The sequence below is a fragment of the Lissotriton vulgaris genome, chromosome 12, assembly GCF_964263255.1.
Source record: "Lissotriton vulgaris chromosome 12, aLisVul1.2, whole genome shotgun sequence".
In the NCBI taxonomy this organism is placed as follows: domain Eukaryota; kingdom Metazoa; phylum Chordata; class Amphibia; order Caudata; family Salamandridae; genus Lissotriton; species Lissotriton vulgaris.
In genome coordinates this window covers 50,382,205-50,396,194 of record NC_141700.1, presented here as the reverse complement: position 1 = coordinate 50,396,194, position 13,990 = coordinate 50,382,205, and the positions used below count along the sequence as shown (strand labels likewise).

At 41.7% G+C, this 13,990-nt stretch overlaps 1 protein-coding gene across 1 annotated transcript in view; it reads right to left on the bottom strand.

The window, feature by feature from the left end:
* CIB3 (calcium and integrin binding family member 3) overlaps positions 1-13,166 on the bottom strand; it is a 48,114-nt gene extending 34,948 nt beyond the window's left edge. The window contains exons 1-2 of the mRNA XM_086946334.1: positions 13,033-13,166; positions 12,593-12,627 (exon numbers count right to left, since the gene is read on the bottom strand). Of these exons, the coding sequence (XP_086802460.1) occupies positions 12,593-12,627; positions 13,033-13,083 (86 nt within the window). The 5' untranslated portion in view covers positions 13,084-13,166. The remainder of the gene's footprint in view (positions 1-12,592; positions 12,628-13,032) is intronic.
* Positions 13,167-13,990: the final 824 nt, after the last annotated feature.

Below are 13,990 nucleotides of genomic sequence, written 5' to 3'. Positions count from 1 at the left end.
TAGCTATCAATAGTGTAGCATGTGCTGTGTCACCGAGCCCGAGAGGTGTGAGGGACCCTCTGCACCTCAATTAATTGGAGCACAGGAGAGCTCTAGAATGACTAGATGCCCCCCAACATTGGACTGGAAGGGTGAATTTTGAGCTGGATGAGATGCTCAAGTCTCAGTGTCGCAAAAAATCTTATTTTTACACGGTTTATAGCAGTTGAGTCAACGCCTGACAGTAAACAGAGTTTATGGGGTGAGTGGGAGACTCATGTGCTGCCTTGCGGGTCAGAGGTGGTAGACGACAGTAGGCTCAAAGTCCAGGCAGAGAACCCAGCTGTCGCAATGCTGGCTGTGGCGGGTTGTCACTTGCTGCTTGTAATAAATTATTACAAGCAGTTAGGCTTCTTTACCACGCAGGTACATTTTGTGCTTTTACCACACATGCCTTTAACACAAAGGTTGGTTATTGTGCATTTAAGTAAAATTAAGATGTATATATCTATATATATGTATATGTATGGTGGGTAGTGATAACGGGTCCTATGGCTAAATTTAGGGTTATGGGTGGGTAGTGGTCTAGTGGTAAGAGTCATTTTAGGATTTAGGGATGGGTAGAGGTAAATAATTTTATTATTTCTTATGCTATTATTAGTAGGCACATTTTAATTGGAGAATGATTATTATTATTGCTGTAATTATTAGTGACGTAGTCTTTGGTATGATGATCAGATCTATTATTATTTTTGTGGTTCTTAGTGACATTTTCATTGTTAGATTATCAGAATTATTAATAGTATTATTATTGTTATTATTAGTGACATTATCATTGTACGATGATCAGATTTTTTATTTTTTATTGGGCCATATGTATCAACACACTTCCCCATAGACACAGAATGGGCAAACCCCTTTGATACATCTGGCCCATTGTTATTAGTAGCATAGCTGATTCTGTTATTTCTATTAATGGTGTTACACTTAATACCTGATTTATTATTACTAATATTATAAAATGTTCAGTGAATTAAATGTTGGCCTCCTACATCTACAGTGATAGCCAGTAAAGGGATCCAGTACAGCTAAGGTGAGCACTTAATTTTCACCTCCTAACCCTTATTATCTGCCTTTACCCTGAGAACTCATTCTAGGTGCATTACAATCGCAAACAAAGAAATCGCAACATATACACCTCAACGCTTTTCACCCAGGCAGAGATTATTTTAAATGCAGCAGGATCATTTTAAACAAAAGTATAGAGTAAGTCAAAGAGATAAAAATGAATTCAGATTGTCTGAAAAACAGTCAGAAAGTGAAATTTGCTTCCATTAAGGGTCTTTCCTGTTAAGCACAGCTGCTTAGATAAAAGAGGTATTGTGAATAACACAGAATTACATGTTACCCATCTATAATTCATGGGGAGAAAATTAAAAAGTTATCTTGGCAATGGGTTCTTAGGTTTCATATAATCCCATCTTAGAAACAATGGCTGCCAAACCTGTACGCGGGCTGTGTTCCCGCGCCAGACTGACCTCTGGATGCCCTCCCCGGGATGAAAGTGAACTTGATATGAACCAAACCCAGCTGTACTTTTAAGGGCACCCGCCAATAGGAATCTCCCCTTTCCTGACGATTATAACACAACTCGACAACAAAAAAGTGAATAAAAATAACATTATGGATAACAATATTTCTCCAACTTGTTTTACTATTTGTTTTTCTACAGTGCTTTTAGATGTAAAGCAATTCCAGTGTTACAGCACTTGCTGAAGTTTTTAATCAATTTCCCCAACCTCAGAAAGCTTGAACTAGTCACTGTGATGAGAGCTCTAAACAGCTTTAAAGCAAGGATTTGTGTAGTCACAGGCATTATTATATTTATTTGTTTGGCGGCTCCCCTCCCCCACATACCAACAAGACCATTTGTTGCACTCTGGTACCCCCTTACGACCATTTGTTGTAGCACCGTAGGACAGCTGCCTCCAACACTATTAATGAGACAACGTCAATAAATGTAATGAGCAAGCTTGAGTTTGCATGGTGTACTTTACATTCGGTTTATATATCTGTACTATGAAGGCAGAAGTTCTGGGTCCATGGTTACCTTTGTACTGAGTAAGCACCTAAAGTCCTGGCTCAGTTCACTGTTATCCTTCAGGCATGCAATATTTCCAAAGTTGGGTTTTGATAACTGTAGAGTTATGAGGAAACTTTGCTAATTTCATAATGTTAGAAGAGTTAAAAAAATAAGTGGACAATGTTGCAGGTTCGAGGTTTATTTATATATCAATTTAGAAAAAGTTTTTTATAAAAAAGTGAACATTGGTCGCACTGCTGATTTGCGGGTTTGCAACACATGGCATTTACTTCAATAAAAAGATTTAAACCATACAAAGTGAACATTACAATACATTACTTAGTCTTACACAAATAACATAAAATACAAGCGAGAATTTAAACATCTAAATACAATTAAAAGTAATATATTTTAAGAAACTTTGATTATGATTTTCAGGTGGGCATATTGACTGAATTGCTTCTTTCACTGACCATTTTGTGAATAAAACATTTGATGCATATGGCTTGTGCATGCCTACCAATGCTGTACACCCTAGAACTAGAAGTGCTAAATCTTGGCTATACTCTGAACGTAAGCCTGTTCAAACATCTTTTTCTATCTTACCAAATTTACCACCAGACTAAGGTTCAGAAAGAAGCAACACGCTACAGGGACCAGTGCCTTTCCCTTTACATCTCAACTCTAAACCTAGTGATAAAGGAAGTTAAAAGTGTGATCTGGGAGCAGCAATTAAAATACTTCTTAAAACTATACAATTCTACAGATAGTTTTAAAATGTTGAATAATATCCGGTTCTCTTGATACTTTATATTTATATATTTTCTTCTAGATTTATGAAGCACACAAAACTTCTTTGTTCAACTTGCACAGATATTTCCTCAAGCTTTACTGTAAGAGATTTACAATACTTCTTCGGTCAGTGCAAGACCCATCAATTTGTGGTGCTGCGGGTTCCTTTTCTGAATGTGTTTTCCAATGCAGTAACAGTATGTATTTTTAATGTCAATCGTATTTTACTTCATGCTGAATTGTGCACATTTATGATTAGTCACTCTTAATTGAATAAAGTGCTGTTTGAATTTGATTTGCCTGTAGTGGGAGCTTGCTGTATGCAAACAATCTTTGAATTTCTACATTTAAAGCCTTTGTTGTTACTCCCACCAAAGCTGTGTCCAGTGATATTAAATACATTTCCTGTGACTGTATATTTATAGATCTAAAATTAATCTAGGAGATCTAGGGACTCAGATGAACTTTAGTTTCCTGGGGTCTCTTTCAAGGAACAACCAAACTTCTTCCCAAGTAACAAAGTTCAGAATTATTTTGATACAGACCATGGTTACGGGAAAATACTATTGTTTTTTTAGTTTATGTCATATTGATTGTCAAAAAAGTCTGTGTGGAGTTTTGCTACTCTCATTCCAGGCTCCTAAGTAGACAGGTGGCACACATTAAAACAAGAGATTTTATGGCAAGACAGGAGGCTAGCATTATGCATAACCTTTTATTCAGCACTTCTAAGCTGCGACACTTTAAGCTTTAAACACATAACACTGTATGACAATTTAAACAAACTAGAACAAACTCCTACAACAATGATAGGAATCCACTGGGGGGATGAACATTTCTGAAATATGAATTGAAAATAAAATCCTTGCCTTAATCGATTTGTTGTGAATATCTTTTGCTTCTGGCCCAAGTACAAACTATCATAACTGTTGTTGGTGTATCAAAGGATCTGTCATAAGGACAAAAGACCTTTTAGGACTCACCACTTCAAAATTGACATATCTTTTAAAAGTTGATTCTGAAGAAGGAAAATCAGCAAATGCTTGCACTTACATTTTTAGGGGGAAAATGTCCCCTGTATGTGGATTTTTCCATGGGCGACAACCTCCACAGCTTTGCAAAGTTCCAAAGTTTTACATCTCAATTGGTGGGACTGTAACTTTGTACACCTCTAGTTTTCTGTCAGGGTTAATCAGTTTTGAAACATGTGATCGTCAACACACTCACTAAGGAAATGAGCTTGTAACTAAGGAAGGAAAATAACACACAACTGGTGTGTTTGTTAAAAGTACTGCTCTGCAAATGTCATTCAACAGTCAATACACAGGACCCAACCTAGGTTATCAACATCTTTGAAAGTGGTGGGAACAATGGCGGGGAATTCTCAAAAGGCTCGTCCATAAATAATCCATGGCCTATTCATTGAACAATTATGGCCCTGGGCTCAGTTCAACACATGTAAAAACAGACCAGGCTTGGGTTTCATTCGCAGTGAACTGCACATTTATTGCAGACTTTCACTTCAGTCTCTTTTTAGAACATTCTCTGTAGTGAACCAGGGTGTAGATGTTTTCTGCAAGGGAATTGCATTATAGACATCAGTGTGCGACTTCGCCGCTTGTCAATCTGACCGAACAGGTCTAAATGCAAAATGAGAAAATTGCAACCTTTTTCTCAACACTTGCCAACTGCTCTGTCTAACATGATAAGTTTTAAAGGGCTTTGCCTGGGGGACAATGCATTTTGGGGATTTATCTTAAAGAAGCTGTCATCAGACACAGTCGTTCATGTGCACTGAGCTCTATGACGTCACACCCACAGTTTATTCTCAAATATAAAGAAAAATACTGGGGTGTCCTCATGAATGAAAAATGGTAGAATATTTGGATCTACCTATGTTTTCCAAGTCATGGGAATTTTTTAACTCACTCACAAAATTTGTGAAGTTTGTATAAAGCTAAATTTGTGAAATGTTGTGTATTGTTTGCTTTTTGCAGACTGGCTCGATTTCCGCATCCACTCTCAAAGTAGTAAGTACCCTTTGATTGCAGGGACTGTCATGGCAATGTGCTTTTTAGGACCCAAAACAAATTTGTAGTTATTAGTTAAAAACTCAATCAAAAGCTTTCACTAGTCTCAGGTCTAGTTGCTTCCTTCAGGAAACTGAAGGAAGCTGCCTTATGTTTTTTCCAGAAGAGGCCAAGCTCAAGAGGGTGCCAGGTTGCCATAAAATGGCTCATACATAGTTTTGTTGCTGGGCAAGGGAAGCCCACAAATGGCAAAATGTAATTTTGCACGTAGCTCTGAAAATCCGTGCTGCACCGATGATTGGTTGATGCCACTGTAGAGCTATTCTTCAAGCAGTTATCCTCCCCTACCATAGACAGTCTGAGGCTCACTAGAGCGTCTACCAAGCACTACACACAAAAGCTCAAAGCACTTTTTCATGTAATATTGTTGAATGGTTTTTACAAACCAAATAAACTAATAATCAAAGTAAAAAGAGACCCTCGTTGGAGGACATCCTCTGTTACCCCACCTAAACATGCGTTGGTGTTTGCGGGCTCTTTCTCACTCAGTTTCCACTGTTACTTCATCACTTGAGCACTGATACTGCGTACTAACTATATGTGACTCGCCATTTTGAATGTTCCTAAATATTCATAGAGGCGCAACTTTTCACATGCTTATCAAATACAAAAGGGGCGATACTCTCGTAACACCAAGGTCACACATCTAATCCTCTACATACAACTGTGGAAAATCTCCCATGTTGGTGGATTTTCTGTAGCATTCAATCTGGGGACAGACAGACCCTCAAATCCAGGGTTTGTACAAAGTATTGAGGGAGAAATATCATGTGGACAAAATCTGATGAAGGTAAGTTTCTATGGGAAAGCAGCGTTTTACTATAGTTAACTCTACATATACGTATCTATCATCAAGGTATGTATATGTGGAATTAAGAATAGTAAATCTACACATACCTATTTGCACTTACCTTCTCAATATTTTAGTCCTCTGTACTTTTGACACTATTTTCTGTCCACACAATATTTTTGGCATTGATATTCCAGCAGACATCCCTCAAGTCCTAGGAATCCCTTTCAGACCGCCATGTTTCGGTGGGTGTTCCAATCTTGTCCAGTAACTCTCCAACCACTTTCAGGGAGGGAGGGTGTCATAAAATGGTGTGTAGTGTTTACAAACTTCCATGTCAATCCTGCAGTAGAATGCTCCACCCTGAAGAGTGGACTTTCTCACTCAGAAACCTCTGTGCAAGTAAATCCCTTTACCAGTTTGAAACCAACTTTCCTGAATCAGAAAAGTACATTTGCAGGTGTAAATTAAGCTACTAAGATTAGGGGCCTCATTTGAACTATGAGACGAACTGGCCAAGGACTGTCTATCCTTCATTGAAATGTGGTTTGATCTTAGTAATGCTAAAGCAACAGCTCGCTTGCCTACTCCCTGCAGAGAAATGAAGGTTTGCTGAGCCGGCGCCATGTTTAAAGCACTCTTCAAACTTTTCTACTCAGAAAAACACAACCTGTGAATGCAGGAGTTGTTTTCTCTGAACAAAGATTAAATGGGCCTATGCCAAGGAAGTGTCTCCCTGTGCGGGGAACCATTCTGCATTTTCTCTGCCCATGTCCCCCGCACCGCGCAGGAAAGTGAGTGATGCTAGTTCCTCCCTCAGTAGGGGGAGGACGACCATCAGGGTGACCAGACGGCCCACAGGGTCAAAGGTTAACCGTGGCAGTGCCAGCAAGGAGGGTTATGACGCTTCCCTAGACTATGTGGAGCTGTGAGTTTTGGGGGGGAGGAGGTGGGGGGGGGGGGGGTAGCACTGATGATTTACAATGGGACTTCCACTCTGTCAAACTCTACTTCTGTCCTACGTCTGACTTGTACTCACCAACGGCTTTGAAGAATGTATTTATTAATGTATGCGTTTTTATATAGAGCGCACTTTACCCAGTGGTGTCAGAGCGCTTTACAATAGAGCGAAGAAGGTTACATGAGAAATTCAGAGTAACAAGGTAGTAAGTGACAATACATATAGGTACTAAAGTTCCTCATGGTGAGAGTTACGTATTTACAAATGACATAATCTTCACAGATTACATATTTAGAAAAGTTAAAGCGATAAAGGTTACACAAATACTTACAGAATGTGACCTCAAACCTGCAAGTGAGGAATTGTCATAAGCCACCAGGCTCATCAAACTAGCAAAAATATTTTTTAAGATAGCTGTGCAAAGGGTGTTTGAGGGATAAATAAGAATCTATAAATTAGTTGTTCTGGTGAGGTAATGTGTTAGTAGACGTTCTGCGCCATTTGCACCATCGCGTAGAATTGTCACTTCCTTATCAGTAACGCGATAGTGTTATCGGAGTCACTTACTTTACAACAGTTTGTAGACAGATAGCACCCAGAAGGCGGAAGAAGGCACCTGTATGCAAGACAAGGGGGAAATGTAATAGTGTGTTTCCCATGGGCTAGAGTTCAAAGGTCACGGGGCGACGCCAGCCCAGCCAGGGCTTGAACTTGGCAGGACCTGAGGAAGGTGTTGGGTTGCACACCCTCTGTTCTGCCTGCTGGCCCGAGCAGCCAGCGCCCTCAGCAGAAAATGACATGAAATTAGCCTCGGCCTGATCCTCCCAGAGACAACTGCTGGGAGCTTTGCTATTCAGCAGCTGCTGAGTGATCTGAGTTGGATGCAGCCGGCTACAGTTCATCGCATGGCCTTTTGTCAAAGTCAGAAGTTCAAGGCTTGTGGAGGTGAACACATGCAGTAACAAGCATTGGCAAAGCCAATAAATAAGCGGCACCTTTGGGACCGATTGGCTTTGGCAATGGTCTTTAGCCATGCAAACAAATAAAATGAAGGAAATAAATGTGTGTGGACATGCACGACACATTTGTGAGCTTACAAAATGATGTGGCTACTAGCTATTCACGTTGGATGAGGTAACTAAAAAAGAAAAAAATCTTGAAAGTGCTTTTTAAGCAGGTGGGTGAAGCCAACGGGGGGCAAAAACAATGGGGCGGCAAAAGTAACACAGGGAGGACCAGGTGGGGAGCAGAAGCAATACTGGTAATGAGGGGTGGAAGCAACAACAAAAAGATCACCATAGTATCATTTAGAATTAAATAAAGTAGTATATAAGAGATTTGGCACAAATCACCAATTGAACTTAGGGGCAGATTAGGATGGTGGACGGACCGGCGTCCGTCCGCCACCCCAGAGGAGGAGGGACCGTCCGCAGGGGCAGCGGCGGTCCCTCCATGCTAATTAGGATGTGACCGCCACCCTGGCGGTCACATCCTGTATTTTTAACATTGCGGCGGGTGCTGCTTGAAGCAGCACACGCCGCAATTTAAAAAAAATGCATGTTTACATTTGCATGCACGAAGCTGCAGGCACCTCGTGGTGCCTGCCGCTTCGTGCACACAAAGGCAGGGGGGTACCATAGGTACCCCCCATGTGCACCCCCACCCCCTTTTACCCCTGGGGGCCCGCAACGGGCCCCCAAAGACGACACTGTATGCCTTTCCACGGCGGAAATGCCGCCGTGGAAAGGCATATGACCGCAGCTATCCTAATATGGCTGGCGGTGTCTGATAGACACCGCCAGCCATGTTAGAGCTTTTCCATCGCGGTCGGAAGGCGACCGCGGCAGAAAAAAGGCAGACAGAAAATAGATCCCCCAGCCATCCTAATCTGGCTGGGGTCTTTTTCCAGTCCGCAGCGGATAATCCGCATCCTCCGGGCCGGCGGTGGCTTCCGCCGGCCCGGAGGATGTGGATTATCCGCAATCATAATCAGCCCCTTAGTTCCCAAGACCAAGCATCCAATCATAGTACATACTCTTCATGTTTGCATTACACTTCATAAGCATGGCTGGAGTTCTCAGTGCGTAAGTGATGGCACAGTGAAGTCGGTGACGAAACGGAAGCGTGCATGTACAAAAAGAGAGGTATCGGACACATAACCTGTCCCATCAGTGAGGTATAGCTTGAGTCTCACAGCACAGTGAGCACGGGACCCACGAGTGGGCATATTCATCGCACTAAGGCGTTCAGAGCAACAACAACAAAGTGATGGATGGACAGGGGCGTAGCTTGGTCAGTAAGATTGGGGAGATGTGAGTTTCAGATTTTTCAACTATCATGCTGGCATATAATGTTGAAATACATTATACGGCACAAAGGACGCATGAGAGGGGCTTGAGGGCCGTGGAAAGGGAGAGGAAGGCAGATTGGTGGGAGTAAGTGAGAGAAAACACAATATTTGGTAAAATAACCAACATTTTTAAGAAGTTTCAAAATAGTGAGAAGGAGAGATTGTGTGCATTTTTGCCCGAATGTATGTAAATATTCCTGGTGTAATCGGACGAACACCTCACCATACCCGACTGAAAGCACCTGGACCCAACTACTTATCAGAATAATTCCTGGTAAAATCCGACAAACACCTCACCATACCCCACCCTCTCCCCCGACCCCATCAAAGCTATGCACCTCTGGATGGAATGCTTGAATACATCTTGGTACTGATTTGCATAAGGCGGGCCTTTGTCTAGAGTGCCATGGTGGGTGAAAAAAATGAACTGGAAAACGGCTTGAATGATTGCCCGTGGCCCAAGTGTGTGCCAGCGAGCACAGCACTTTACCACGGTTGGCGTGTGCAGTTGACGGCTGGGGGCCGTCATGAACCCGCCCACTCTTTAGAAGTACCGCACAGGCGCATAATCGCATCCGCACGCTAGGGGTTAAACAAACTCACATCAATCGAATAACATAATATTGCAGACCACCTGCAGAATGGAAACAAAAACAGATGAGGACAGGAGGTCTCGTCACTGCCTTCAGCACTCAAAGATTAAGCTGGGACAGCATGTCTGCCACTGTTCAGTACAAAATGTACGGTAAAGCACCCGGATGCTCTTTTAAACCTGTGTTTCCATCCCTGCCCCTGTGGCTAGGCTGTGGTCCGAGGAGACAGAGGACGAAACCCCCAAGGCACAGCCTTAAATGCTCGCGCTAAGTTTAATTTCTGCTAAGTTTCATTTTCACTGTGCCTCACGATGACATCACCTCAGCCAGCCAACCCCTTACATGTCCAGGGGCCCCTGAAGAGGCTCAGCCCCGTGGCGCAACTAAGGGCGCCCCTCCCCTAGGCGCGGGGGGCGCCGGTTCAGTTCCAGAGCCATGCCACGTTTTTGGGATATCCAGATGATATTAATTTACATTCAACAAATCTAAATGTTCATTCTTTACACAGTCAGTGATTGTCCTAAAACTCTGTCATGGCTGTGTCTCTCGTGGTCCTGTGCTGGACACCTCTCAGGACTGTGGTATTGCCACAGTGCAAAATACTGATGAAATAAAGTACAATTCTGAGGTTTGGATCTGTCAGAATGCTTGTCTCAAGTCCTTTCATAAATATTGCTATAAAGGCTCCCTCTGTGTGATCTACAACTGCGCTTGTCAAGCCACCGAATAGTCAAATCCAGTTAGATTTCAGGATGTCCACAATAAATATGAATGAAACCAATTTTGCTGCAATTAATCCTAGCAGAGAATATTTGACTTTTTTGGTTAGATTTCTAAATACCCAGGTAAATTTTACAATTTGGTGACTGGTTGAACCCAGCTCTGTTCTTCTTATACATGGCGGCCTCCAGGGACCCTCGTCCGGCGCAAACTACTTTTGAAACCTGTTCGAAGTTTGAAGATCTCTGTCACTTTGCCTCCACTCCCTGCTACGTATCAGGCAGGTTCACCAAACAAAATTGTAAAATTCAGAAATGTACTGTTTGAAAATGTCTTCATATTATGCAGATAAATTTGCAAAGTCCAGATGCAGCCTCACCAGCAAAGTTCCTGGTATTTTTCTAATTGTTGCCTAATTTCTTCAGCCTCACCCCCGCCCCCTCCTTCCCAACAACATTTAATCTTTTTACTGACTTAACAGAGAGGAAGTTTGTTTCTTCTGCACTTCCTTTGCTTCTCCTTTTTCTGTCCCCCTTTTGTGCTTTTGCACTCCTGGTTGTCTTCACACCTGTCCCCATTTATACGTTCTCTCCACCCACTTCTTTCCTTCCTAATAAAACTGAAATGAAGAACTTTTTCCTTTGGCATTTTTACCTCCCCTCATTGGGTCTGAATCTCTTATTTCCACACCATGAGGATAACTAAATGCTCCACTGTCAGCATATAAAAGTGCAAACCCATATTTCTGGGGACAAAATGTGAATTTCCATTTGGAAATGAATTTACTGAAATGTGAAATTAACCAGATATGTCCTGTCAGGGACCGGTTGTGGCCGTTTCTGGTACAGGAAGGATGAAAATGCTGGTGAACACACCTAACTTCACAAGTGTGTGGGTAGGGACAGGATTTCCCTTCCTGAAAACCGTGAGAGATGTCATGGCAGGAGTAAATCGGAATTCCAGATGAGAAATGTAGGGAAAAGCCCCAAAATGAGAGTGCGTTACAGGGAAAGTTATTTATCTTCGGGGGGAGGAAATGATTTGCCATGTTTGAAAATTCTAAAAACTGTCTGAAAGTGCAAACGCACTTATACATTACATATTACCACTAAGAGATGTCCATATGAGCAGCAGCCGTGCCACGTACATGAGCCAATGGAGGTGATTGCGTCTTTTTTTTATATAAGTTGGCAAGTTTTGTGTGCTGTATCACAAATGCCAATTTCTGATGCAGAACAGGATCTTATTTCATGTCCTATGTAATCAGGATGCTGGCTAAAAACCCAAAGGATCATTCATGACGTTCTGTTAAACCAGTTTTTCATGGCACCCACTGCTTTATAAAAAAAAATTCAATTGAATGAATCATCACAGCTCTTTGTCTGCCAAAAAAATAATTCTTTAGGGAAGTATCAACAAAACCATGATGGAAATATGTCTATATTTATTCCATCTCTAAAAAGGGAGCAGCAAAATATTAGATGCTTTCATCTAACAAGAACTAGAGTAAAAATAAGAAATGATGCAAGAATTGCTATAATGTTGGGTTTCAAAGGCACAGACAGAGTATCATACATTTTCACAGATTAGCAGCACGAGACATTTGAATGTCCTAGCGGTGAATTAAATTTATAACAGGAGCCAAGCAGGGTATCCCCCTTGAGTGACAGTTACACTCCTGATGCCCCTTAAATATACATTCTGAACTCTGCACTGGCCTGCTTTATAATGATATTAATAATTATTATTATAATGTCCTCATTTTACGTGAGTGCCACCACGTGAGCTACATATCGCCGTCTTTAGAATTACTCTACAATCCGTTTTTGCTGTACACATAAGAGAGACTATATCGTTTGGACGTATTGAATGTTTTGCATTTCCTTTATGCCATTAAAATATTTCTTGTATTTGAGGGAGCCTCAAAGGTCACAGTTGAATTTGCTTAAGAACGCAGAGGCGGCCCTGGGCGAAGCAACCTCCAGCACACGCGGATAGTGTGTACAACGTGGGACATGAAGGCCGGTTGAGGCGTTATACACTTGGTTCTCCCTATAGGTCATATGTGTAATTCAACTCTTCAATTACAATATAGCGTCACCCACACTTGGAATCTTCTCAGATTAGGATCCACTTTAGCACCAGAGATTCCTCTTTCTACAGAGAATGGTTGTGCATAGAGTGTTGAGCTCAAAATGTCCTGTTAGAGGACAAAACAACACTTTCAGACTCACCTGAGAATTTCCTTTCTTGTGAAGAATGTGCAATCCTGTAATATAAAAAAAATAGACACAGTTTGTTTTCCCCCTTTATGTAAACACTCAAAATATTATCTTATGCGTTTTAGACCTTACAAAATATTTGTGCCTACACAAAAGAAGAGCATTGCATTACTCCGACAAGAGCGTCAGAATTATGCAATTTTACATCCTACAGTAAAATAAATGCTCTTGGTATAGTTTACACATTTTAAACAAGCAAAGGGTGGACTGTGCTACTCCACAGTCCTAGAATCCCACTTAAATTTTCCTTGTAAATTTAACAGTTGAATTTGCTATCTTCGTGTCTATGACATTGAAGAGGCTCTTGATCAATATCCTTTGCAACCCCAACGCTTCCTACCAAATTTCCTCATCTTTCACAGCTTTTCGGTTTTGCTGTCGTAAACTCTCACCTGGTACGTATCAAGCTGTTCAGTGGTGAAAATAGTCTGCTTGTTGCCCATTCTCGCAACAGCATCCGGCGACCATGCTTCCCCTCCGAAGATGGCCTTTATGGGACAGCCACATACTGAGATATGAAAAACCAGAACAATGGGGCAAAGAGGCGGGCAGGGATCAGATGGCCGGATCCCTCGCTCCCCCCTGGTCAGAACCATAATAGGGGCATTTCATCGAATCTTTAGTCTGAGCGAAGAAAGCCTCCCATCCAGTTACAGCCAAGTGCACAGAAATACGCGTCTACGCTTGCACCGCCAACTGCATGCTCAACCGAGACTCATATTACAACATTGAACCCAGCAGCCGGCAAAGCGCCTCCTTCCCTACCTGACCTCCTGCAGAAGAAGATGGAGGGAGACCCCTTTCTAAACAATATCCCAACTTTATTAGAATATCACATATTAACATATACCTTCTGCAATAGGAATTTTTTTTTATTTAATTGAGCACATCCAGGCATTTTCATGCATTGCAGTCTATTCGATGACGTACTTGTGGGTAATACTCAGTGCTAGTCATTGGTAAAACACTGAACATTCCCACACCGCTGGAATATATTAAGTCTGAAAAGAATGCATCAATTGTGTCCTTTTGAAGGGTCGAAATACTTCGAGGCCCAGAAGCAGATATTTGATACCCCAATCCTTTCCAGGTAGAGGCTGACAAATGAGATTTTTCATTGGCAATTGACCTGACCTTTCTGTGCCTGCACCTTGTTTTGAATTCCATATGGATATATGAGAATCACCTTGTTTTGTCCCAGCCTTCTTTCCGGTAAGTTGGCAAGCAATGGATAAACTGTCTCAATAAGTACACTGGTGGCGGAATTGTCCGTGACCAGTATAAACTCACTAATACTACAAGAATACAATAAAAGTCTGTAAATAAATGAATAATTGAAGTGCCAGATCA